The following is a 25,049-nucleotide window of genomic DNA, read 5'->3' on the forward strand; positions in this document are numbered from 1 at the left end:
ATTCCCTGCTCTTACACGTAGGGGTGTCCCCTGTACGGCAAAGCCTTGGACATATTTCTCCCCCGGCTCTCGCTGCTCAGGTACCCCAGGGTCCACTTTTCGTAGGAAGTAGGTGCTGGGCTCCTTGCTGAGCCCTCCAGGCGCTGCTTTCTTAAGTGGCCTGAGTGATGTGAAAGAATAAAAGTTGATTTTAAAAAATTAGATTCCTTCTATAACCTGTCTCCTTTCTGCATGTGTCATGGCGATGCCTGGTAGCTCTTAGAACCGGGCGGTGATATGAGCCTTGCGTCTCCTGAGGACATCTGAGATTCACCCAGGGTGGAGGGGCTGGTGCAGGTAGCAGACACCGCGGCAGGTGGAGCTGATACCTGTCGGCATCTCCATGTCCAGCAGCCCTGTGTCCAGTGTGCTCAGTGCCACATGCCTGTCCTCTCAAGAGCCCTAGGATATGTGGGCTGCTATCCCCATTCTTAGACAAATAAGGAAACTGGGGTATTTTTCCCGGTCGCACAGCTCATGGGTGGCAGGGCCAGGGCTTGGCCTGGGCCATCTGGCCCCTGGGCCTGGGCTGCAGGAACATGCTCTTTCCTGATGACAGTGCAGGAGCTGGGCCTGGGCTCCACAGCCCTGTGCTCCTGGCTGCCTGTGGCAGACTTGCAGGGCTCTGTGGCATGTGCTGAGGGGTGCCCAGGGTGTCCTTCAGGCTATGCCAGAGATCCAAGGGGACCAGGTGCCACATGAGCACTCTTTGGGGATCCCACTTAAGAGGGCAGTGGCTTTTGGCCTCCAGGCAGGGCCTGAGCAGCTCCTCTGGCTCCAGGCTGCCCATCTGCCCCTTGCACAGGTAGGGACACTGAGTCCAGGGAGGGAAGGGCCTTCACTGAGAGCCTGCGAGGCCACACTTCTCCCTCACCCAGAAAGGCTTCTGCCTGCCCAGTGACAGTGATGAGAAGAAATACTGATGCCAGCCCCGTCCCCTGGACACTTCATGGGCACCAGTTCTTTCCATCCTTCTGCTCCCAGAGGCAGGCAGGACCACTCCTTTTCCCAGGGGAGGAAAACCGAGGACAGCAAGACGAGTGACGGGTCTTTTGTGATTTCCGCCCAGAGCTTGTGTGGCTGAGGCAGGGTCTCCCCCGTTTCATTTTGCGCCCGCCCATGTTCATCCCCCTGTCCTCTGGGTAGATGTGGCTGCTCATTCACACATGCCAGATGTCAGATGCCAGAGCCATGGGTGGGCACAGTGCAGCCCAGGTTCCGTGGCACTCTGCCCAGGTTCAGAGACAGGTGGGAAACTCTCCTTGCCCACATGCATGTGTGGTGCCAACAGGGGGCAGGTGCCCCCGGGGCCGCCTGGCCTGAGCATAAAGGGTGGTCTCTAGCCAACATCAAACCCTCAGACCTGATCTAGGGCTCCCCGTGGTTCTGGGAATTTGCCCCTGATGGCCTTTCCTTCGACTGATCGAGGGCACGTGCTGGAAATTGGCGGGAACGTGCACCAGGAGCAGTGGGCTGGGTGGGGTAGCACACATACTAAACAGGAAGTGCCTGCCCAGGCTCCAGGGGCAGCCCAGGCACGCCTGTGCCCTCAATTGGACTTAGGTGGGATGCATCCAGTGCCCACCCAGAGGATCAATGTGTGGCCGGGCTAGACTCAGGGCTCTGCCTCTTGTTAGCTGGATCATGGACCCTCTCATGCCGCTGTTTCTCCATCTGCAAAATGGGACTTAGAATCGGTCTTCAGAGTCCTGCTATGAAGACTAGGTTAGGCCCACTCCTGGAGCTCACCTGCACTGACCCTGGCCCTGTGTGCTGCCCTGGACCAGAAGGGACCAAAGCCCTCTGGAGAAGCCCCCAGGGTGACAGCACTGGAGCCTCCAGGAAGTTGGGCCTGAGGTCTGAGCATACCCACCCCTACTACTCAGAGTCGATGCAGCTACATCAGTTTTAGGTTTTTAAACAGGACGTCAACGTTAGGTTGGCTGGATGCCCTGTCCTCCAGAACTCTCCCTCCTGCTCCTCAGGGGAGGTGATCTGGACAGGTGGCGTGTGCTTCACATTTTTACTGCGTCTATGTGTGTGTGTGTGTGTGTGTGTGCATATATTTTAGGTTATTTGGGTGCTTCTCACTAACATCTCATTCTGTGTATCTCTGGCTTTTCCACTCCACATTATTTTCTTTTATTGAAGAAAACTTCTCATGTGAGATCAGCCACCTTGCAGCATATGCCTGAGTGGCTCTTGGTGTGTCCATGTGCTGGCCAGCCTCCACTATGAGCTGGTTTTAACACAGTCCCCCAGACTCACTGTCCCCAGTAAGCAGCCCACTCAGCCCTGCCTCTGGCCACCTCTATGCTGCCTCTTCTGTCCTGTAAATGGGGCTGTATGATACCTGTGCAGTGTCTGAGGCTCACTGTGTTGGGTCATGCAGATCCAGGTGGTCCATTGGAGCTGCTGAAAGGGACCATGGCTCTGTAGCTCCTGCATTCCCTCCCGTGCTTCCCAGGTGAGGACTTTCTGGTTCCTGGGGAGGGTCCAGTCCAGGCGTTCTGAGAACCCAGTGCTGCATACCAGACTACCCAGAACTCAGTGGCTAAAATAGTCATTGTATTATTTCTTTTGCTTCTGTGGCTTGACTGGGCTCAGCTGAGCTGTTCTTCTGCAGGTCTCACTTAAAGCACCTCATGCAGTCAGATCGCAGCTAGAATAGGAAGCTCAGGGGATTTGGGGGTGGCCAGGCCTCTCTCCTCCCCCAGTGGCACTCCAACAGAGTAGCCAGCCCCTTACGTAGTGACTCTGGACCCTGAGAACAGGAAAGCAGAGTGACCAGCCCCATTGAAGCTGAACCCAGATGCCCAGCTGTGCCCTTCCTGGTTAAAGTATGACCCACACCAGAGTGGCCAGTGTGGCCATTGCTGAGGACCAGCCTCTGTACTGGGCTGTGGGGCTCAGAGTGGTTTTGCCAAGTCGTGAGTGCACCTGCGTCCAGTCTCCTGGGCGGGTGCTGACTCTGTCTCCAAAACACACCTCCTGCCCCATGCTCCAACAGGCAGAGAACCCATCCTCAGTGTCTGTGTCTTCACCCTGGGACTCTGCCCAGTGTGTCGTGGTGTGACTGTTACTATGCGTTTTTAAATCACTGCTGTAACAAATTACTGTAACTCTGTGGCTTAAAATGGTATACGTTTATTCCTGTGCCATCTGGAGGCCACAGTCAGACAGGTGTCTCTCTGTGTGGAACTCAAGGTGCCCGCAGACCACGGCCCTCTGAAGACCCCTGTGAAGACCCCCTCTTTCCTTTTCCTTCCCCGCTGTGCCTGGCCGTGGGCTCTTCCTCATCTTCAAAGCCAGGGTGGCACCTCCCTGGCTCTCGCTGCTCTGAGCCACCTCCTTCCATGAGGAGCCTGGTGCTGACCCTGTTCCACACCCAACCCCTCAATCACACCTGTAAGTCCCTTTTGTCACGTAAGGAAATGCATCCATAGCTGCTGGGGATGAGGGCGTGGACCTCTGCGGAGGATGCAGTGTCTGCCGGCCACAGAAAGCAGAGAGTCTCTCAATTTGTTGGCCGCCCCCCACCCCTTTTCTGCTTTGGGGAGTTATTGCATAATTCTGCCCATCCCCCCATTGGCTTATGGACTCTCACTAGAGACCAGCTTCTTGGTATACCCATGACCAACGTGCATCCAGTGTCCGCTTTACCCTTTTATAACCAGCAGGGCGGAAGCAGGAGCCACGGCATCCTCTGATTGGGGACTGAGGTTTTAACGATGCAACTGTTTGTAAAGGTGCAGAGGAGCCAACTAGGGACAGGAGCACCCTAGACTGATGACACTGACCCCAAGGGCCAAGACCCTGCCAGGCTTCACAGAAAGGGCACAGGGCGAGCTGGATGGAGAAAGCCACCCCGTGGGAGCTGCGGTCTTGCGCTCATAGCCAGGCCACCGCAGTCCTGCCGGGTGGACCTGGGACTATCTCTCCTCACCTGGCCTCCCCCAGCCCTGTCGCCTGCCAGCCAGCCCATCCCCAGAGCCCACCCGAGACCGTCTATTGATGAAGAACCCAGATGGCTGGCCTGGCCCTGCAGGGCAGAGAGCAGGCTTCTGCAGGTGACCACTGGTCTGGAGGGATAGGCACAAACCCCAGCATGTGCCCCAATTTGGGGAAGGCATCTTTTGTCATAGAGAGTGTTTGAGTCTAGTCATGTAGCAATATCTTTTTTATATTTTGCCTTTTTTCTTTAAACAGGACCTTTGTCCCAAGACCATGGGGATGCTGTTTTTTAAATTGCAAGTGTGGGCGTGCGTGTGTACATCACTGTGGTAAAATGCAAATAACACAAGAGGGACCATCTTTGACACTTCAAGTGTGTAGTTCAGACTGTAAGAACGTTCACATGCGAAACTGGTCTCCAGAACTCTCCATCGTGCAAAACGGAAACTCTCCTCTTGGACATCAGTCCCCACTTCTGTCCCTGCCCTCCGCCACCACCACCACGGTTCTGTTTTCTGTCCCCTGGAGTTCGACTGCTCCAGGGGCTGTGTGTGATGGAGCCATCAGTGTCCATCTTTTCCTGCCTAGGGTATTCACTCAGCCTACTGTCCTCAAGGGCCACTCATGGCAGTGATAGGGTCACCCTCTTTTTGAGGCTGAGTAGTATTCCCTTGTGCAGATGTGCCACACACACTCTGTCTATCCTTTCATCTGTCGATGGCACTTGGTGGCTTCCACCTTTTAGCTGTTGTGAAGAAAGCTGCTATGAGTGTGGAATGTCTTTGAGACCCTGCTTTAATTCTTTTGGGTCTGTACCCAGAAATGGAATTGCTGTCTCATATGGTGATTCTAGTTTTAATTTTTCAAAGAGCCACTAAACTGTTTTCCTCTGTGGCTGCACCTTTCGCGTTGCACCCACAGTGCCCCAGGGTCCTGCTTCTCACGTCCTTGCCTCACATATCTTCTGCCTTCTATATATATATATATATATGTTTTTCTTTTTTAGTGTCTTCCTAGTGGGTATGAGGTGGTATTTTACTGTGACACAGAGACATTTTTCCACACACTCTTTTAAAAGTGACAACAGTTTGCTTTTTGTACTCAGGTCTCTATTTCATTGGTGTGTCAGCTTTTCAGTGCTGTGACAGACACCTGAGAAAACCCCCCGTAGAGGATGAGAGGTTGACTGTGGCTCACAGTGTCACAGGTCTCATCCCTGCTGGGCTGGCCCACTGCTCTGGGCCTGAGGTGAGGCAGAGCATCAGGGCCCAAGGCTGTTCACCCCCTGGCAGCTGGGATAGAGGGCTAGGAGGTGTGCGCTGGGGGGAAGGGACCATGGACAAGACCTTCCTCCAACCATGCCCCTCTGCCACTCAGCTCTCAAGGGACTAATCCACTGGTGGGGTCAGAGGCCCCGTGATAAGTCACTTCCCAAAGCCCCACCTCTGGGCGCTGTGCACGGGGGACCAAGCCTTCAGCACACAAGGCCCTGGGGACACTCCAGACAGGGTATAACGACTGGCTCTTTGTGTTCGTGGGTTGTGTGTGGTGAGGGCACAGTGTGGCTCCTCCTCACGGGCGCTGCAGATGTGCTGCCAGCTGTCTGTGCCCAGCGCTGATGTCCCCCTGTCAGAGCCATGGTGCCACACCTCCCTGCCCCTCTGCTCTGTGCTGAGGTCTGTCTGTCCCGTCCTGGCTTTTCCACCGTGACTTGTCAGTTGCCTTTCCCTTATCCCAGCTGGGGCAGAATGTTCTCTCCAAACCTAGGCTCCATGCTCTTCCCACAGGGTGACCTGCACTCCTTCCATCAAATGGTGGGGCCTGTGTCCACTCCTTGGACTGGGCTGGCCTCTGTGACTGCCTGGGCAGACAGAGCGTGCAGTGGTGATGCTGGGTGACTTCTGGGGTGAGTCGTAAAGGCAGAGCGCTGGGTCACCTGGGATGCTCGCTCCTGGCTGAGGTTTCAGGGAGCTGTGTCATGGGGCTGTTTGTGCCGTGGACCATGGGAGTCCCGGGCTGCAGGTGGAGACAGGCACCTCTGAGATGACACCAGCCTGCTCCCACCTGAGATGCCTGCGGAACTTCCAGGAGGTCACCAGGTTTGGGGGTGACCCACTTCACAGCATTCAATAATGGAAACACACGCCTTATTTCTCTTTATGGCACTTTTTACCATTCAATGTTGGCCTGTCTAGGATTATCCTCCAAAGCTCTCTGGCTTTTTATGGGAGTGTGTGCCATTTGGGCAGCACCAGGCTGGTTTTGTTTCCTGTGGAGCAGGAACCACAGCTAGGTCATTTTGGGTCTTAAATAAATATTTGTCAAAGGAATGAATAGGTAGGTGGTGTCTCCCCAATCCTTTCTTCTCCAAAATTCTCCTGGACCTTTGGAATGTGAAGATATGCTTGTGAGCATGCTCCTGGGGATCTCGTTGGGTTGACAGGTGAATGGGGGGGCGGGGGCACAGGGGACCACAGTCCTCAGACTCTTGGAACCAGTGGGAATTCTCCCTAAGTGAAATCTCCTTCTGGGTTCCATATGAGACTTGTGCCTGCGGTTTCTGGTTCTGCACTGTTAAGCAGGAGGGTGGGCCCGGTGAGGGACGGCTGTGAGGCTGTGGTGCTCCGGGCAGGGCAGCTGGGGAGGGCTTGGGAGATCCCTCTGGGAGCCTGGTGTGGTGGTGGTTTACAGAGGTTGGGGCCAGCTCTGCTCTCGCCATGCTCCGTGTGGCAGTCTGGGCTTTTCCTAGACCTGTGTGAGTGGGTCCATCTATCCAAAGGACACAGGAGGGAGTTCAGATCAGAGAGGGCAGGCTGTGGCCAGAATGGAACAGGAAACCAGCACCTTCTTTCAGGTGACCAGGCCATCAGCATGTAATGGTGTCCACTGGGGACAGCTGCCTTGAACCAACTCTTGTCTGCTCATCCACAGACATGGGGATGTCTCTCCAAGGCAAAGTGTGAGCTCCATCCAGGACAGTTAAGCCTCATTTTTTATGCCGCCACCTCCCAGTCATCCTGCATGGATGGTTCCAGGCTCTCCAGTCAGCCCTGCTGCACTGAGGAGGGTGCCAGGTGGGTGTCAGGGGCTGAAGAATGCAGTGAGAGATCCCTCCACACACTCATGTACACACACGCGTGTGCCGGGTTTCTGTTCTCGCAACTAAAAGGCTCAGGGGTCACTCCAGTTAAACTGGGCTAACTGGGCTGCACAAAATAACCACACAAGAGACACACGCAGGTGCCAAAGCACTCCCAGGACTCATGGCCAATGTGTCTGAGTGTACAGGGGACCATCTCAGTGTGATGTGCAGATGCCACAGTGTGTGCTGTGTATGTGTGTCTGGGTGTGTGGGCGGCATGTGTGCTTTGAGATGTGTGAGTGGCGAGTGTGCCGGCCTGCAGTGGGGCACGAGCCGGCCCATCTGGGCTTGCTGCCGTGTGCCCAGGTGGTCCCACAGGGCCCCTCCCTAGGACCTGGAGCCTGGTGAACACTCTCTCTGGTGGCACCTCCCTGCCTCCTGCCACCCAGCATATCTTTATTACAGAACATGGAACTCTCTCCATGTTCCATAATAAAGTCAAGGAATGTCAGTTGGTCCAGACAGGAGGGTTCTCTGATACTCACAAAGAGGTGGGCAGTGAGCACAGGTGGGCTGTGAGCACAGGTGAGCTATGAGACAGGGGAGCTGTGAGCACAGGTAGACTGTGAGCACAGGTGGACTGTGAGCACAGGTGAGCTATAAGACAGGTGGGCTATGAGCAGAGGTAGACTGGACATACAGGTGAACTGTAAGCACAAGTTGACTGTGAGCACAGTTGAGCTGAGCACAGGTGAGCTGTGAGCACAGGTGAGCTATGAGCACAGGTAGGCTGTGAGACAAGTGAGCGATGAGACAGTTGAGCAATGAGATAGGTGAGCTGTGAGCACAGGTGAGCTGAGCACAGTTGGACTGTGAGTATAGTTGGACAGTGAGCACAGGTGGACTGTGAGCACAGGTGAGCTGTGAGCACATGGACTGTGAGTACAGGTGAGCAATGAGACAGGGGAGCTGTGAGCACAGGTGGATTGTGAGCACAAGTGAACTGTGAGCACAGGTGAGCTGAGCACAGGTGGACGGTGAGCACAGGTGACCTGTGAGCACAGGTGGACTGTGAGCACAAATGGGCTGAGCACAGGTGAGCTGAGCACAGGTGGGCTGTGAGTATAGGTGGGCTGTGAGCACAGGTGGACTGTGAGCACAGGTGAGCTATGAGACAGGGGAGCTGTGAGCACAGGTGGACTGTGAGCACAAGTGAACTGTGAGCACAGATGGGCTGAAACGAGGTGGACTATGAGCACAGGTGAGCTGAGCAGAGGTGAACTGTGAGCACAGGTGAGCTGATCACAAGTGAACTGTGAGCACAAGTGAGCTGAGCACAGGTGGACTGTCTACTCAGGTGGACTGTGAGCACAAGTGGGCTGTGAGCACAGGTGGGCTGTGAGCACAGGTGAGCTGAGCACAGGTGAACTGTGAGCACAGGTGATCTGAGCACAGGTGGACTGTGAGCACAGGTAGATTGTGAGCATAGGTGAGCTGAGCACAGGTGGGCTGGGAGCACAGGTGAGCTGAGCACAGGTGGGCTGGGAGCATAGGTGAGCTGTGAACCAGGTGAGCTGAGCACAGTTGGATTGTGAGCACAGGTGAGCTATAAGCACAAGTGAGCTATGAGCATGGTAGACTGTGAGCACAGGTGAGCTATGAGCACAGGTGGACTGTGAGCACAGGTGGACTGTGAGCACAGGTGGGCTGTGAGTACAAGGACACTGTGGGCAGTTAATACTCTGCATGATGGCTCAGCGGGACAGCAGAAGGTGAGCAATCCATAGCTTTTTGGTCTCTCCTGACTCGTCTGCAATTGGAAGGCAGAGCATGTTGATAGGATGTGCCCAAGAAGTCCAGCAGAAAGTCAAGTGGGCTTAGGTGGCAAGAAAGTCAAGGGGGCATGCCACATATGGGCTACATGTGCTTGTGTAGCCAAGGCCAATGCCCAAATTCATGCTCATATTTTGAGATGGTTAATTTTATTTATTAATTTGACTGAACAATGAGGTTCCTAGGTATTTGTTTAATATTACTCCTGGCATGTCTGGGAGGGTGTTTCTGCATGAGACTAACATTTGACTCTGTGACTTGAGTGAATAGATGGCCCTCCCCAATGTGGGTGGGCCTCATCCAATACCCCCTCCCCCACCCCCACCCCGTCTCACTAGAAGGGAAAGGCTGAGCAAAACGTAACTGTTTTCCCTTGCCTTTCCTTGAGCGAGCACCATCTTCTCCTGCCTTGGACTTGAGTTTGGACTTGGACGGGAACTTGCACCATGGGTTCTCCTGAGTCTCCAGCTTAGCCAGGATTACTCAGCCTCCATAACTGCATGAGCTAATTCCTGTCTTTTAAAACCCATTTATCAGTGGTAGAGGCTTGCCCGGTGCACATGGGGCTCTGGGTTATGTCCCCAGCACCTCCCCCCCCACACACACCCAATTATTACAATGGAAAATAGCAAATGATACATTTTAAATTTACTTCTATATTTGAATTAAATAAAAATATGTTGTACATAATAATGGAGTCACCATGCTACCAAAAGAAACCCAGAAAATGCACGTGGTATTCATGAACAATAAAAACCTAAAAGGTTAGCCCGTTTTTCATGTTAAAATCCGTCTGCTGATGCTGCTTTCCCTCCAGCTTTACTGAGTTCTCTCTCCCCGCCCCCGATACACACTTATATGCATAGATCTGTCTGGGGTATATGATGTGATATTTGGTACACATGTAAATGATAAATGATCACGACCAAGCTAAGTAACATAGCATCATCTCACATCATTTCTATTTTTTGTGTGGTCAGAACATTGAAGATCTATTTTCTTAACAATTTCAACTATAAAACAGAACATTCTTAACATTCTTAACTACCTGAGACCACATGAACCTATTCATCCCAACTCCAGCCATGTGCCCTTTGTCCAGAACCTGTCCCTCCTGACCACCTTTCTCCCTCTGCCTGACTCCATGTGTCATCTTCCACAGGAGACCATGCAGTTTGTCCTTCCGCGCTTGCTGTAGTTCACTTGGCATAACATCCTCCAGGCTCATCTGTGTTGTCACAAATGCAGAATTTCTTTCTTTTTGAAGGACAAACAATTTTCCATTTATGTAAAATAATTTTCTGTCTTATTTCCATATTATATATTACTATTAATATAATATAAATATTCTATATTAGTATGGTATTAATGTCATGTTCCTGTGTTCTTGTTTCCATATGGAAACCACGTTCCATACACACACAGCGTTTTCTTTTTCCGTGTCCACTGATGGGCACTTGGCTGATCCATGCCTTTGCTATTGTGAACAGTTGTGGGATTGCTGGATCACTGCTAAATCTAGTCTTGGTTTTTTGGGGAGCCTCCATACTGTTTTCCATAGTGGCTGGACTCATTTATGTTCCAACTAATTATGTGCAAGGTTCCCCTTTTCTCCAAGTCCTCCTCGGAGCTTGCTCTCTTTGTCCTTTTGCTGAGGGCCATTCCTTCAGGTGGGAGGCAGGGTCTCCCTGTGGTTGGGATTTGCACTTTTCCCTGCAACTGGTGAGGGTGAGCATTATTTCTCATGTACGTGCTGCCATCTGTGTGGCTTCTTCTGAAAAATGCCTATTAAGCTCCTTTGCCCATTTTAAAATTGTCACTTGTTTCCTTGCTATGGAGTTGTTTGAATTCCTTATATATCTTAGATACCTTACCAGATGCATGGTTATGAATGTCCTCTCCCGCTTCCTATGCTTCCTTTCCTGTGTTGATTGCTTCCTTTGCTGTGTAGAAGCTGGGTAGAGTCCATTCCTTATAGTAAATTAATCTATCTATCTAATCACCGGTCCATCCAACCAACATCTATCTACCTATCTCTTATTGGTTCTGTTTTTTTCTTCTGGAGATTAATACATGATTTAAAATGTCACATTTTCTTTCCATACAATGACATTAAACAGCAAACACCATAACAAGTTGAGATATCATGGAAGAGAAGGCACTTTCCTACGCTTTCTTTCTGCACTTAGACCTCAAAATCAGGGCCATTGCAGATGATCATTTCTCCCTCAGCCCCAGGTCATCAGACCCACTCTCTGCAGGGTCAGGAGTCCTCTGCTTGGCCACAGGGGTCCAACCAGCTCTAGATGGAGCTGAAGATCTTAGAGGCTGTGGTTTCATTTTTCAAAGGACCTAGACCTTTGAGGTTTGCAACCACCCACCACCTCTTCCTTCAAGGGCCCCAGAGAGACCACAGTGTAGACCCCCATTCCTCCACTCAGGGCTGTTAGAGTAAGACAGACAACCCCCGAGATTCAGTTAAATTTGAATTTCAGGTAAACCATGAATTTAAAAACTGTTTTTAGTATATCTTTAAAATCACCTATATTTGGGATACACTTACACTAAAAAATCATTTTTTTGTTCAGCTGAAATGCAAATTCACTGCGTGTCTGATTCTGTTTAGCAGCCCCGCCCCCACTCTTCTTTCCAAGGCCTGTCCTCATGGCACCTCCACCCAGGCCGCCCAGGGCCACCATCTCCTATAGACCTGTGCCCTGTGCCCTGGCCTCTCCGCCCCCAAGATTCTGCTTGCCACCGCCACGGGGTCTGCTGTTTTCAATTGTATTTTTTTCAGTCATAAGAGCAATGCGTGTTCACTACAGAAAAATCACAGGCTACAGATAAGCAATAAGAAGGAAGCAAGAAAACACTCATAATCCCACCCACACAGGAACGGCGGCTGCGACTACCTCGGGGTAGATTTTTCTAGAGCTCTGTGTGTGTGCACCTCTGTGCATCTTTGCAGATATTAGAAAAGAGCATGCACACGCCACACCACAGTCCACACCCGCAGCCCTGCGGGGCTCTCAGGTAACCTGAGCAGGGCTCTGGAGCACGCTGACCTGTTTCAGCCACCAGAAAGGGCACCATGGACCCCATGCTGAACCCCCACTGGGGTCAGAGAGGCCTGTGGCCAAAGGCAATTTCTAATTCTGGGGCCGCCTCGGAGAAGTGCCACAGAGTGGTGTAAACAACAGAAACAGTGAGACTGGAGGTCAGAGGCAAAGGTGTGGGCTGGGGCTGGCTTCTTCCTGGCTCCTTGATGGCTGCCTTCCTATGGTGTCCTTATAGGGCTTTTCCGGTGTGTGTCTATATCCTAATCTCTTCTTTTAAGGACACTAGTCAGATTGGATTAGGGCCCACCCTAATGACTTCATTTAACATAACCATCTCTTTACAGCCTATGTCCAAATAAGGTTTCATTTAGAGAAACTGGAGGTTAGGACTTTAACATCTGAACTTGGAGGGACAAAATTCAGCCCCAAACATCTTGGCCCAGCTCCCTGCAAACATTTTGAGCTTCAGTTTCTTCATCCATAAAATGGGCCCGAGGATCATATTCCTCTCACTGGAACTTCAGCGCAGCCAAGTCAGATCATCCTGAGAAGGCGCTCAGACCTGGCTCCTGGGATAAACAAACACTCAGAGGTTACTTCTTTTGTCTTTCCTTCCCTGCAGGTGGATAACCAGGGGGCCATGGGCCTCTTGCTACCTACCTACTCCTTTGCTCACCAGTTTATTTAGTTAACTCCTAGAGGAGAGTGCCTGGGTCAGAGGTGGAGGCCAGCTTGCCTCCTGAAGGTGCACCTGTGCCGCTGGGTCAGTGGTGGACATGTGGATGTGCCCCCTGCCTCCATCCTCAGGCCCCTGGGGCTCCTCCCTACTCCCATCACCTGCTCCCCTTTCCTGTTTGCAGGTCCTACTGTCCCTAAAGGCTCACAGAGACCCCAGACATGTGCCCGGGGCTCTCCCCATGCTGGCCCTGGCTCCTCTCTGCCTCTCCTCCTCCTCCACTATTGTCCCTTCCTGTTTGCACCACACAGAGAACTCCTTGCTCTTTGACCAGATGTGCAGGCTTAGGCTTCTGGGCCTTTGTTGTGCTCCCTACTGAGGATGCCCTTCTTCCCATGTCTTCCTGGGAGAGGAAGGGACACTGGCCCCAGACCTGGCTCCTGGGATAAACAAACACTCAGAGGTCACTTCCCTTGTCTTTCGACTTTTCCTATGGACTCTTTTAAAGTCCCTCTTCCCCCTTCCTGCTGAAGTCTGTACTGCATGATAAGCCACTCCAGACCCTGGAAAACACGAACAAGGAGGATATTATGGAAAACAGCAAGGATAATGGCTGTCTCCCACAGCCCACCATCCCAGCACTACTTGAGGACACAGTTGAGCTCCTCCTCAAGCGGGGAGTGGGGCTCAGAATTCAGGATGGTGCCAGGCAGGAGCAGGCATGCAGGCACAGACCTGCTCAGACTGGATGGGATGGCCCAGGAAAGCAAAGGGAAGGGTGCGAGAGGGTGGGCGTTGGGGGCGTGATCCCAGTTATGGAAAACACATCTGAGAATGTCACATGAATGACTGCAAATATGTGGAACAGAATCTAGAAGCAGACACCCCACCAGTCCACAGGCACTGTCCTGGATGAGAGGGAAAGGTGACAACATTCACCAACACTTCCAAACATCTCTGACCCCCAGGGAAGACACATTTCCTTCAGAGGCCCAATTACATGGATACTCACATGAACACACCCACACACATTCACACATATACTCACACACTGCATGTGACTGAAAGCAAAGTTGCAGGAAACTACTTCCTTAGGTGAGATACAGGCTGATATCTTTATTTTATTTAATCTATTTCAGTTCTTCAATGTGCTTGACTTGATCCAATAAATGGATCTCATGACCCACTGCTGCATCCTGACTTATAGCTTGAGAAATCCTGCTCTATGTTCTTTTATATTTAACATTTAATATTGAGAATGGATTGTGTATTATCATTGTATTTTTTCACTTTAAGAGAGCCAGCGTTGAGAAAATGGAGAACAATAACAATCAAACTTTCTAGAAGACAGTTTAGCAACATGTGGCAAAACAGACATTTTAAAAGTCATGCATGGGTCTTGACCTGCCATTTTACTTGGGGACAAAGAGGGACAGAGCTGAGAACAACTGCACATGCTGATTTTCTGCATAATAAGGGAACATCCTTAACACGTGGAGTGCCCACCCCCTGAAGTTGTCCCTTACCCTTCTTTTGGCCACCTGGTGTTACCATTCAAGACTGATTTATTGACATGGAAAGAGCGGGGGCGTGGGAAGAGGGGGTGCCCAGCCAGTACAAAGTTAATGGTAGGCGACAAAAGGACAATCCGCTCTTGTTTACCAGTGAGGGAAAAGAGAGTCGAAAGCGCACACATTGAGAGGTTACCTTGCCTTGGTTCTATTGCCTCTCTGGATTCTTCTGTTCTCCGCAGTGAGCAGACATTATTTTCATAACAAGGGAGGATTTCCAAGGAAATGAGAGAAAGAAACTGAAGAGGGAAAAGGAGCACAGAGGAAAAAGATGAAGGAGAAGGGGGAAGGAGGGAAGGAAGAAGGAACAAAGAGAAATAAATTGGGGAGGTAGATGTTCTCTCCCCTCTGCGGCGGCGTGGGGAAGCGGGTCCCTCCAGCGTGAGGAGTGTTGAGGAGCCCAAGGTCTGGGAAGTCCTAGGAGGCCCAGTGTGCGCAGCTCTGCTAGGAGGAAAGGTCGCTCCGCGCGCCCTTAGGGTACCCCCGAGTGACCAGCAGGGAGGCAGAGCAGCAGAATCGCGCTCTGCGGGACCCAGGGCAACGCCAGCTGCCCCTAACTGTCTTCCGCGAGTCTCCAAGTCCCCACCTGGGACAGCCGGCGAGCCTCGAGCTCCGGGCGAGCCCTGTCCGACTCGGGCGGAGTCCCTGCTGCGTTCTCTGTATTCTTGGGAGTTTAGGGTTGAGAAGTGCTTGAGGTGGGGTGGGGGGAGGAGACGCTGAAATGCCATCTGTGCCGATTTTTTTCCTTAAAGTTATTTTTCAATTGGAATACTTTTAAAGGAGAGAGAGAGAGAGAGAGAGAGAGAGAGAGAGAGAGAGAGAGAGAGAAGAAAGAAAAATCGCCCAAATTTAGGACATCAGTTCCAAAAAGTTTTCACGGAGGAGCAGCGTGGGGGCTGGGCGCGGAGTTGGCTGGACCGAGGTCTCTCTTCTATCCCTCCCGCGGTATCCTCACTCACCCACGCTTCCCCGTGCACGCGCACTCACACCGAGGCGCGCACGGACACTACTCCTTGCCCGAGCCACCTAGTAGTCCTGGGTTCCACTGTCCGCTGGCCCCATGCTGGCCACATCCTCAAACTCTCGCTTCAGCCCCTTTTCCTCTGTCCCCACCTCTCTTCAGATAAAAGTGTCATTAACAGAGGGGGTACGGGCCGAGTCCCAGGGCCTCCCTCACTCGGAGCTGCAGGGAAGAGAGCGAGGGCGGGCACTGTGTTGCAGCACCTGGTCACGAACACAGGCCGGATCTGTACTAAAAGCCCCGACCCTCACCCCGCCCCGAATCGCACCCCCCCCGCCCCCCCCCGCCTCCTAGCCTTCTGATCGCTCTCCTTCTTCCACCTCACTCCGCTTCAATGCTTCTCAGCGGCGAGCAAGCTGGGGTTTGGGGGTGGTGAGGTTGAACTCCAGTTTGGAGAGGCAGGGGAGGGGGTGTCCTGGGCGGAGCACATCCCCCAGCACCCCCGGCCCGGCCGTGGGAGCTGCTGTTGGAGAGATGGATCTGCTCCACTACTGCGCGCTTTGCTAGTCGCGCCTCCGGCGGACTCCAGCAGCCAGGCGGGGGTTGGCGGGAGATGGTTTTGCAGGTGCGGGAAGCGGGCGAGGGAGGAGCCAGGTGCGCGGTGGCACCCACCATGGGCGGAAAAGGAGCTCTGCGAGGTTCAAAGCCCGCCTCGCCCTTCCCCACCACCCCTCCCCCACATGGCTGGACGCTTAGAGAAGTTAGACGGGCGGCTGCAGGGACCGCATAACTGTCAGTGTGCGCGCGCGCGGGCGCGCTCAGGGCCGCAAATGAGGAGCCCCTTGACTCTCCCGCCCAGTTCCAAGACCCTGGGAGGCCTCCGCTGCCTGGCTCTTCTTCAGTTGCCCAAATCCAGTTGCCCAAATCCTGGCCTGGGTGTGTGCATGAGTGTATAGGGGCGCCCCGGCCCCCCCCCCCAGATCCTCTTCTCACTTCATCCACTTCCTGCGCCCCTTCCAGTTTAGGATCCTCCCCTAATCCCTCTGGGTCACAATGAGGTCGCCAGGGAGAGATTTGTGTTTCATTCCTGTCGCTACTCAGAGGAAAGAGAAAATAAAGGCACCAAAGGCAAGCAGAAAGCAGTTTACTTCAAGCCTTTATTATTGTAGCTTAAAAGAAGTTTATGTACAGGGAATATTTCCAGCAAAACACTCACTGAATGGCCTTTGAATCAGGGCCCTCCATCCCCTGGCCCCGCAATGAGCAGCTTTGCCTAGGAGTAACCTCTCTCGGGCCCAGGCTGTCCCCCCTCCTCCCTTTCTCCAGACTCCGCCGCCCAAACTCTGTTCCCCCAAGGAGTCCTAGCTTCCCTCTCTCTCTGGGGCGCTGTGAACCTTGCCAGTGCCTCTCCTGCCATCTTCTTCGGGCCTCAAAACAGACCATCACCTGCCCCCACCCCCCACCCCCCATTTGCGGAGGTTTCCTCAAGGAAACTCAGAGCACTCTCCCCACCTCGCTTTAGGCGCTGTTTCGAGCCTCCTGCAGTTCGGAGCCAGCTCGTGGTCAAGACCAGTTAGAGATAGTTCGTCATCAGCAGTGGGGCTCGTGCGCGCCTAAAACAAGGGGGGAAACCACCCTGCCCACCCTTCCCCATCCCCGAAGAAACCCTCCCCCAGACTCAGGGACAAGAAGTAAACACAAAACAGCAGGGCTTCCTGCGTGCGACAGGTGGGTGCCAGGCAACTAGCGCTAGCCTAGAGCGCTGCAGGAACCCAGCTGCGCTCAGGGCGCGCGAGGCGTGGCCAAGGTCTCTGCGCTCTGAAAAGATGGGCGCTTGATTAAAGGCGCTCTGGGAAGGTGTGAAAAGTGTTGCAGGGGCAAGTCCTGGGGGCACACAAGGTGTGGTGAGCACCGCATCAGTGCTGCCAAGGGGATTTCAAGCAAGCCAGGTAGGTATAAGTGAGAGGCAGTCACTGAAGTCCCTGGGAGGCAGGCTCAGTCTAAGATCCGCAGCTCATTGTATCTGCCATGGGGACTTCGCCAAGCTTGACTTCCTTTGGGGTGCTTGTACGTGGGCTTCAAAGGCCCGAAGGCCCAGCTCACCAAGTTCAGTCAGTTGACCCGTTGTTTGCTTACAACCGACGGGGCCGAGTGCCGTGCAACTGCTCATCATAGCGCTCCAGCCAAGTGCGCAGCTCTGAGACCTGGTAGCCATCTGGGCCACGGCCTCCCTGGTACATGATGGTACCACTCTGGATGACGTAGAGGCGCTCGAAGTAGGCGCCATATGCTGAGCTGCTGGAATTGGCCATGGTGTCCAGGACCAGTGCGCAGCCTGGCGCACCTTGCTGCAGCACCCTTGCTGCGCTGACCCGGTCCTCCAGGCTCCGGTGTTGGGGAATGATGTAGGGGGAGTCTGTGGTGATCCAGCCGTCGGAAGGATGTGCTTCCTCAATGTAGATGATGAGGAAGTCGACGTCGCGCTGGTACTTGGTGACCAGACGCTGGAAGGCGCTCATGCGCGCCATGAACGGTGGTCAGGTGCAGCTGCCGAAATTGAGCACCAGTGGGCGGTTCCCTTGGGCATAGTCTAGGATGCGCTGGCTCCGGAAGCCCTCAGGCAGGACCACCTCGGAGTTGGGCGCTGGTCCGCCCTCGTGTGCCTGCTTGAAGAAATCCAACTTCTGGCCATGCCATACGGCCTTGAGCGACGCCAGGGTGCACAGGCGGTTGTCGTCGGACACGCAGATGGGTGGGTCGTCGGGGGGCACCTCCTCGCCCTCACTATTGAGCTCCACTTCGGGTTCGGGCTGGCGGCGGCGGCCCAGGAAATGCTTGCGGATGCACAGGAAGTCGAGGAGCCAGAGCATGAAGGCCGTGCCTAGGAAGCGCGGGAAGAGCACGAGGCACGAGGCGGTCTGGGCACAGAGCCTCAGGGAGTGAAGCAGCAGGGAGCGGAGCATGGTGGCTGTGGGCCCTGAGGCCCCCGGGGGCCCCTCGCCTTCTCCGACCACCAACCGCGAGGCGGCCTGGCGAGGCATCTGGGCTTCGCCGTGCAGAGAGCTCAATTTATAGCCGAGGCTTCAATTGGCGGGAGACTCCACCTCCGCCCAGGTCCGCCCCCTTGCAACTTGAGCCCTGAGGGATCACCCAGTGCCGCGGCCAATGCCCTAGAAATGGTGGGTCGAGGGCGGGCACTGGCAGGAGGAGGGCGGAGCGGTCCTGCCAGGGGCGGTGGGGGCGGGCCTGAGTCCTGCAGCCAGCTCTCAGGGGCGGGGGACCCAGGCGCCGCTGCCGCCCGGGACTAGCAACCCGACCGGGGACCTGGGCGCCCGCGGCGGAGGTCCTCCAGCTGGCGCGAGCTCTGCGCGCGGCCCGGGTCTCCGCGGCCTGGCTCCGGCCCGCGCCCCTCTCGCCGCGCACCTGAGCCGAGTTCCCCGGCGGCCGCCGCGCCGCGCCGGAGCTCCGGTTCGCTTCCCGCGCGCCGCCGCCAACGCCGCCCACGCCGCTGCCGCTCGTGCGGGGCCGCTGCCCAGGTACCGAGGGAGTCGGTGTCCGCGGCCGCCGCTTCGGTGGCCCTGGATCCCGCCCCGCCGAGGACGCGGACCCGCGAGGAGGCAACTTTGCGTTCCCGCCGCCTTCCCGGCTCGCCCGCGGGCGCCGCTCGACTGCCGGAGCCCGTCCGCCCGCCTCCCGCGCGCGCTCACACTCGCGCCTCGCACACGGCCGCCCCCCGCACCGCCCCGCCACGCACACCGCGCTCCGCGCCCCCCGCCGCTGCCCGAGGCCGCCGCGCGCCGCCCCAGCCCGCGCAGCCCCGGCCGCGCCCGCCCCGTCCCATCTCTTTGCCGCTGAGCGCTGCGGATCCCGGGTCAGCGGTCGCCAGGGTCCATCTGGGAGGTGCGGAGGGCAGGGCCGGCGGGCAGGTTGGCGCTGGCGCGGGAGACGGGGAGGACTCAGGAAAGCAGCGCGGGCCCTGCGCCCCCGGTCCGCTCTGGAGGGCCCCGGGCGCAGGGCGCTGCGGGCGTGGGGCGCGGGGCAGCGGGCGCGGGGCGGCGCCGGCCCCGGGCGGCTCTCCCACTAGGGGTAGCTGTTGCCTGAACGCCGGAGCGCTCCCCTCTCGCCGCTCGCCTCGCCCGGCGCAGCCCCGGCCGCCGGGCGCACCCGTCCCGTTCGTCCCCGGACGTTGCTCTCTGCCCCGGGAACGTCGAGACTGGAGCGCCCGAACTGAGCCACCTTCGCGGAGCCGGAGTGCGGCAGCCCGACTCACCGCGGAGGCGCCGGGACGCGTAAAGTGCGTACTTTCAACCGCGAACGTGTGCTGAGGCTTTTAGGGGAGCGGGGAACTCCCCAACTCTGCGGAGCCCTGATCGGCTCTGCTGCCGCGCCTGAGACCTTCTGATCCCTCGCTGCGCGCGGTATCGGGGCGGCGACTCGGGGATTAGGGGCGGCGGGGTGGGGACGTGCTTTGACCTGGGGTCCTCCGAGGCCGTGGGCAAGTCCTGCTTTGCCTTAGCCCAATGCAACCCTCAGGGCGAGGCTTCAGTCCGGTCTAGGGAGTTGGGCTGTCCAGCACGCCTGAGCACAGGGACTTGTCTGGGGCTCTGGGGCTCTGGTCTCCTAAGTCCCGTGAGCCGCCCAACTTCTTGAGACAGGGACAGCCGCTGTGTCCCGGGCCCTGGTGAGAGCTGGCTGGACCCTATAGGGCGCGGGAGGCTTGCTTTCCGCGGCTAAGGAACGTGTCCAGAGAAGTGGACACCCGCAAAGAGTCCAGCAGCGCGCAGGTGGACACTCGCCTTGGGTGGGGATCCTCCCCAGCGCGCAGGTGGACACTCGCCTTGGGTGGGGATCCTCCCCTCCGGTTTCACCGCCAGGGCAGGACCCTTTGTCCCACTAGACACGTGTTTCCATTAGGTCAAGACCCCCGATGTGTGTGGAGGTCAGAGGGGCTTGTGAATGTGGCCCCTAGTCTTTCAACTAGTCGGGGGATCTCTGCTGTTATGGGCAGGGCACACACCCCGAAACTTCTCACCCAGAGGGAAGCCGGTCTGTCCCTTTCCCACTCTCCCCAGCGCCTCCACGCGCCCCTCACCCCTGGGCCGGGGTGTTTCAGGTGAATCAGGAAATTCTCCTTGAGCCACACCTGACGGGTGAGGGGGGTTCCACTTGGTGTCCCCCTTAGTGGGGCCCCTCTGTTCAGCAGATCAGCTCCTTTCCAGCCCCTTTCTTTGGAGGAGGGGAGAAGGAGCAAGTAAGAAGCCATGCCTCCTACTGGGTGAGTTTTGAGAGATCTGGGGCCTTCTGAGTTCACCTCCTCCTGGGTGAGGGCAAGAGGTTTTGGGGGTCTCAACTTTTGTTGGGCGATTTCAAATCCTGATTCCTTGATTCTGGGAGGTGCCAGTCTGGGGCTAGTGGCCTGCCCCCACCCATAAGGGAGTTGGGGCACTTTCCACATATAGTCTCAGAAAATGAAAAGGCCACTATGGGCCCAGGAAAGCCTTCCTGGGATGTGGTGGCTCTGTGTGTGTGTGTGTGTGTGTGTGTGTGTTGTGCCTGAGTGTGCATGTGTGGAAGGCAGGGTCAGGGCAGGTCCAGCCCACCTGTAGTAGTGGACCACACTCCTTCCAGCCCTGGGCGTACCCAGGACACCCTGCTTGTCCCTAGGTCTATCACTGCCCTAGGGTCTGCTGGTGTCCCTTGGTTGGACAGGCTACAACCTCACCCCTGGGGATTCCAGAGCACTGGACAGGGAGCCCAGACCCTTCTGGCTCCACAGCTTCCTGGGCAGGAGCCAGAATGAAGACTCAAGGTCCAGGTAAGACTGGCTTCGGGTCCTGGAAGCTGCCTGTTGCCTCCCACTCCAGCACCCCCCCCCCCCCAGCTCACTCTGCTCTGCCCTCTTCCCTGGCCGCCCCTGACTCTCCTTCCCTTCTCTCCAGGGCCACCCCCCACTCACTGTAGCTCACCCTTCCTGTTGCTTCCCCTACTGTCCTGTCTTCTCCCAGCTGTCCAGAGAGAGAGTCCTGGCCTCAGGCCAGGGCCCAGGGGGACCCAAGGGACCGGGGCCTCAGTGGGCCTGGCAGGCTCCCTGCTGGCACTTCTCCTGCCACAGGGCCTGCCCCTCCTGCCTGCCCTCTCCCAGCTCCAGCAGGGGGCGGACAGGGGAAGGAAAAGGAGGGACATGTTGAACTGGGTCCATTTGGTGTCTGGGAGCAACTTGGAGAGAGGGAGGGGGCAGGGGATAGGGGCAGAGCCCTGGCACTGCAAGTCAGGCTGGCCTTCGGATGGCCTGCTCCCAGGAGCACAGTCCTGGTGGTGTCCATGAGGGGGAGGGCTGGTGGACCCAGGTGCTGAGCTCTCCCTCCCACTGCTTCCGTGTGGAGCTGCGGGAAGCCACAAGTGCAGCCCGTGTCTCTTCTGGTGGAGCCACCCCCATCCATGGTCAGAGGGGCCATCAGAGACCCCCCCATGGGGCTGGGGACGCCCTGTGGCCCTCCATGCCCCACCCCTGAGGCTTGAGGGGGATGGTGTGGCCCACACATCCAAGAAGAGTTGGAGAACGACATGTGGGTGCCCCATGCCTGGCCCTGCCTCCTCACACACTGGTGAGGACAGGGCAGCCCTCCTTGGCCACCCACTTCTGCCCTCCCCTGCACCAGCCTCTGGATGCCCCAGGGTTCCTGGGCTTACCTGCCTCTGAGCTTCCACTCGGGCTGTTCCCTCTGCCCTTCCCCTGGAGACTCCCATTCTTCCTCCATTCCCACCATGGGCCTCCACCTGGGCCCACTTGCCCACAGGGGCAGCAGAGCCCCTGACCATGCCCTCGCACATGCAGCCGAAGGACACTCCTCTGCTGTGCATCCCTGTGGCCATGGCCTTGGTGGGTGTGGCTCCCCATGGCTTCTGTGCCTGCCTCCTGCGCACCCAGGGGCTCCCAGGATGGACACCAGGACTCTGGACAGGCACCCAGGGTGTTGGGGGGGGGGCTGCCCAATAAAGATTTGTGAAACAAGCAAGGAGTGCGGCGTGGACTTACTGAAGACTTCTTATTTGTGGAGAATTTCAAGATATTTTGTTCTGTTCTTTGCACACGCACAGCAGTGAGCAAGGGGGGCGTGTCAGCACAGTCTCTTGGAAGTCCCGTTGGGGTGTAGTGTCTAAAGAACACGCCTGTCCGCTGCGTCTGGGGCCAATCTGTTTCCCTTCCTGGGCTGACCAGGCCCTGCCAGGCGCCAGGCCCTTGGTGGGGGCGCGTTTTCCTCCTCATTGGCTTGGGGTGCGACTTCTCCGCGCTTCCTCCCACCTCAGACTGAGGCTGAGCATGTGGATACCCTGTGCCGGCTGGGAGGGTGGCCCAGGGCTCAGAGGAGTAGTCTTAGAGGGTTCCCAACACATCAGGTGTCTGTCCCTGTGGGAGTTTGAGGCAGAATGGGGTGACACAGTGGGGCCCAGGGTGGGCAGCCTGGGAGTCTGTCCAGGAGAGCTTGTTGGGGACCCAGGGCTACACTTGGAGGTCTGGGAGGCAAGCCTTGGTGTTTGCTGTGTGGCCCTGGCCTGGCCTGGCCTGAGCATCTTTCCAGTGCTGTCCCTGCACTGCTGTCCACGACAGACCACAGGACTGAGGACGTTTGGGAGAGACCTGGCCTTCCCCTGCCTGCCACCCTGGGACTGGGAGACTCCCGGGGAGGAGGGAAGGCGCCCCTGTGCGGCCGCCTCCCCCCCAGTTTAGCCCATCCCGCTAGGCCCAGCCTGGGTGCTGACTTGTCCTGGTGGCAGTGCACATGCAGTGGCCCCGCCCTACTCCTTGGTGCTGGCCAGCCTGGGAGGTGGAGGCAGTGCCTGGCCCCACTGGTCCTGCCCAGGGACGCGGACTCCTCACGCCAAAGCAAACCCTGGTCTGAGCCCGAGGGTGGCCAGAGGGCGCCTTTGGTTCCATCCCTCTGTTCCATCTGTGACCCTTTCGGGAAAGAGGTGGGGTCCAGAGTCCCTTTGCTTCTAGCAGGCCCAGCTTCTAGAATGTGCTGTCACTGACACGGGGCATGTGCGTGTCTGTTCACACCCAGCCTGCTCCTTCCTGGAAGCTGCGGAACACCAGAAGATACTGCAGGTGACATGGAAGGAGAATCAGCAGGAAAGACACTCCCCCTGGGGACAGAGTCCGGCGGGCGTCCTCCATACTGGCCAGGAAACAGTTGCAGATTTTGCCCTGAACACCTTGGTGGGAAAATCTGACTGGGTGTGATTCCCAGTGTCCAGAGATAAAAATGGGCAGCCCAGCCTTGGCACACAGCCCCTGGGCCAGGCTGGGCTGGGTCTGAGGCTGGCAGAGGAGCAGTCTGAAGTCGGCCCTGGGATTCCGAGAAAGCAAGAGAGGAAGGGCACCCCCGTCGCCATTGCCATGGCTCAGACACAGCCGGAAGGGGCGGCAGAGAAGGTTGGGCCCCCTTGGGTGGACCCTCACTGGGCTCCAGTCCTCACCAGGCTCGCGGAGGGCATCTGGGCTTTCTGCTCTCGAGGAGCCTCCAACCCGGCAGGGGACCTGGTGCGCTCAAGGAGGGTGCAGGGGCTTCTGCCGCTTGGGCCAAGGAGGATGGCACCTCAGGAAGTGGCCTAGGCAGGGGGTCAGCCTTCGGTTCTGTGCAGCTCTTGGCTTTGAAGTCTGGCTCCTGGGAAAAGAGCAGCCGTCCTTGGTAGGACCTACATGCTTGGCTCCCCAGGGCAGGACCCTCGGGGGCAGGTGGGCCGAGTGGAGGGGGGAGCTAGTGGGCGGGGCTCCCATGTCCCCACAGGGGCAGCTCCTCTGCGCGGCCCAGCTGGGTGATCTCTGGGAGCTGTCTGCACCTGCATCTGGCTGTCCCCATGGGAAATGGGTGGGACTCTTCCTTCCACCTCCAGGAGGATGTGAGTGAACATGCAGCTCCCTGAGCCCTGCATGGAGAGCCCCACGGAGAAGATGGACGCCACTCTGAGGCCACCGCCAGTCAGCACCAGGGGCTTCTGCCGCAAGCCTCCCTGGAAATCCCACTTTTGGGTACTTCTGAAGCTTACGTTCAGCCAGGTCAACACATAGTGGAGGGGCTTCCTTTCACAGAATCCCATCTCTGCAAGTCCTCTTAGAACCAGTTATTTTCCAGTCTCCAAAAATTGTGTTTTGTTAGGACCCTTGAGGTTTGTACCTGGCTGAAACAATACAAACTAAATTAAGCAAAGAAGGGATTTCCTGGCTCCAGTCAGTGAAAAGTCCTGAAGGAGCATGCCTTCAGGCATGGCTGCATCCAGGTGCTTGACCTGGCTTTTAGCTATGTCTCCTGTTGTCCAAGCCTTACTCCAGGTGGCTGTCTCCCCAGGAGCCCTGGCTCATGTGGCACATGTCACAGCCACCCCAGAGGAGATACCATAATTTCCATGGCAGAAATCAAGTGGGAAATGCTTTGGGTTGGATCTGGGACTCAGAGACGGCTCTTAACTAATGTGAAGTGACCAGATTTTCTGGCTGGGAGTGGAGAGGGGAGAGGTTCGGGCCACACCCACCCACCACACGGTCCCCAGGACTCTCTGTGGAGATGGTGACAATCCTAACAATTCCCCAGAGACTAGTACTAGCCCCATTTTGCAGATGATAAAACAGAGACTTGGAAGCAGACTTGCTGGTTAGCTGGAGGTTTTTCCTCGGGGTCCTCTGGGGGCTGAAGGGGCCCATCTGGCGAGGACTGGGGTGCAGCAGGATGCAGTGACTTGGTCTTGGCTTGCAGGACCAGGAGCGCAGCCTGGGGACATGGAGCTGGCCGAGCAGGCTGCAGGGTTCCGGGGCAGAGGCTGAGCAGGACCTGCCGCAGGCCAGAGGTGTGAGCCTTGGCTTCCTGGGAATGAGCGG

At 56.5% G+C, this 25,049-nt stretch overlaps 1 protein-coding gene across 1 annotated transcript; it reads right to left on the bottom strand.

Annotated features, from left to right (window-relative positions):
- Nucleotides 1–17,307: 17,307 nt before the first annotated feature.
- Dio3 (iodothyronine deiodinase 3) lies at nucleotides 17,308–18,216 on the bottom strand. Its single transcript, XM_076847953.2, has one exon. It carries the CDS (start codon nucleotides 18,214–18,216, stop codon nucleotides 17,308–17,310), a length of 909 nt encoding a protein of 302 aa, XP_076704068.1.
- Nucleotides 18,217–25,049: the final 6,833 nt, after the last annotated feature.

This window comes from Callospermophilus lateralis, chromosome 3, assembly GCF_048772815.1.
Source record: "Callospermophilus lateralis isolate mCalLat2 chromosome 3, mCalLat2.hap1, whole genome shotgun sequence".
NCBI lineage: Eukaryota > Metazoa > Chordata > Mammalia > Rodentia > Sciuridae > Callospermophilus > Callospermophilus lateralis.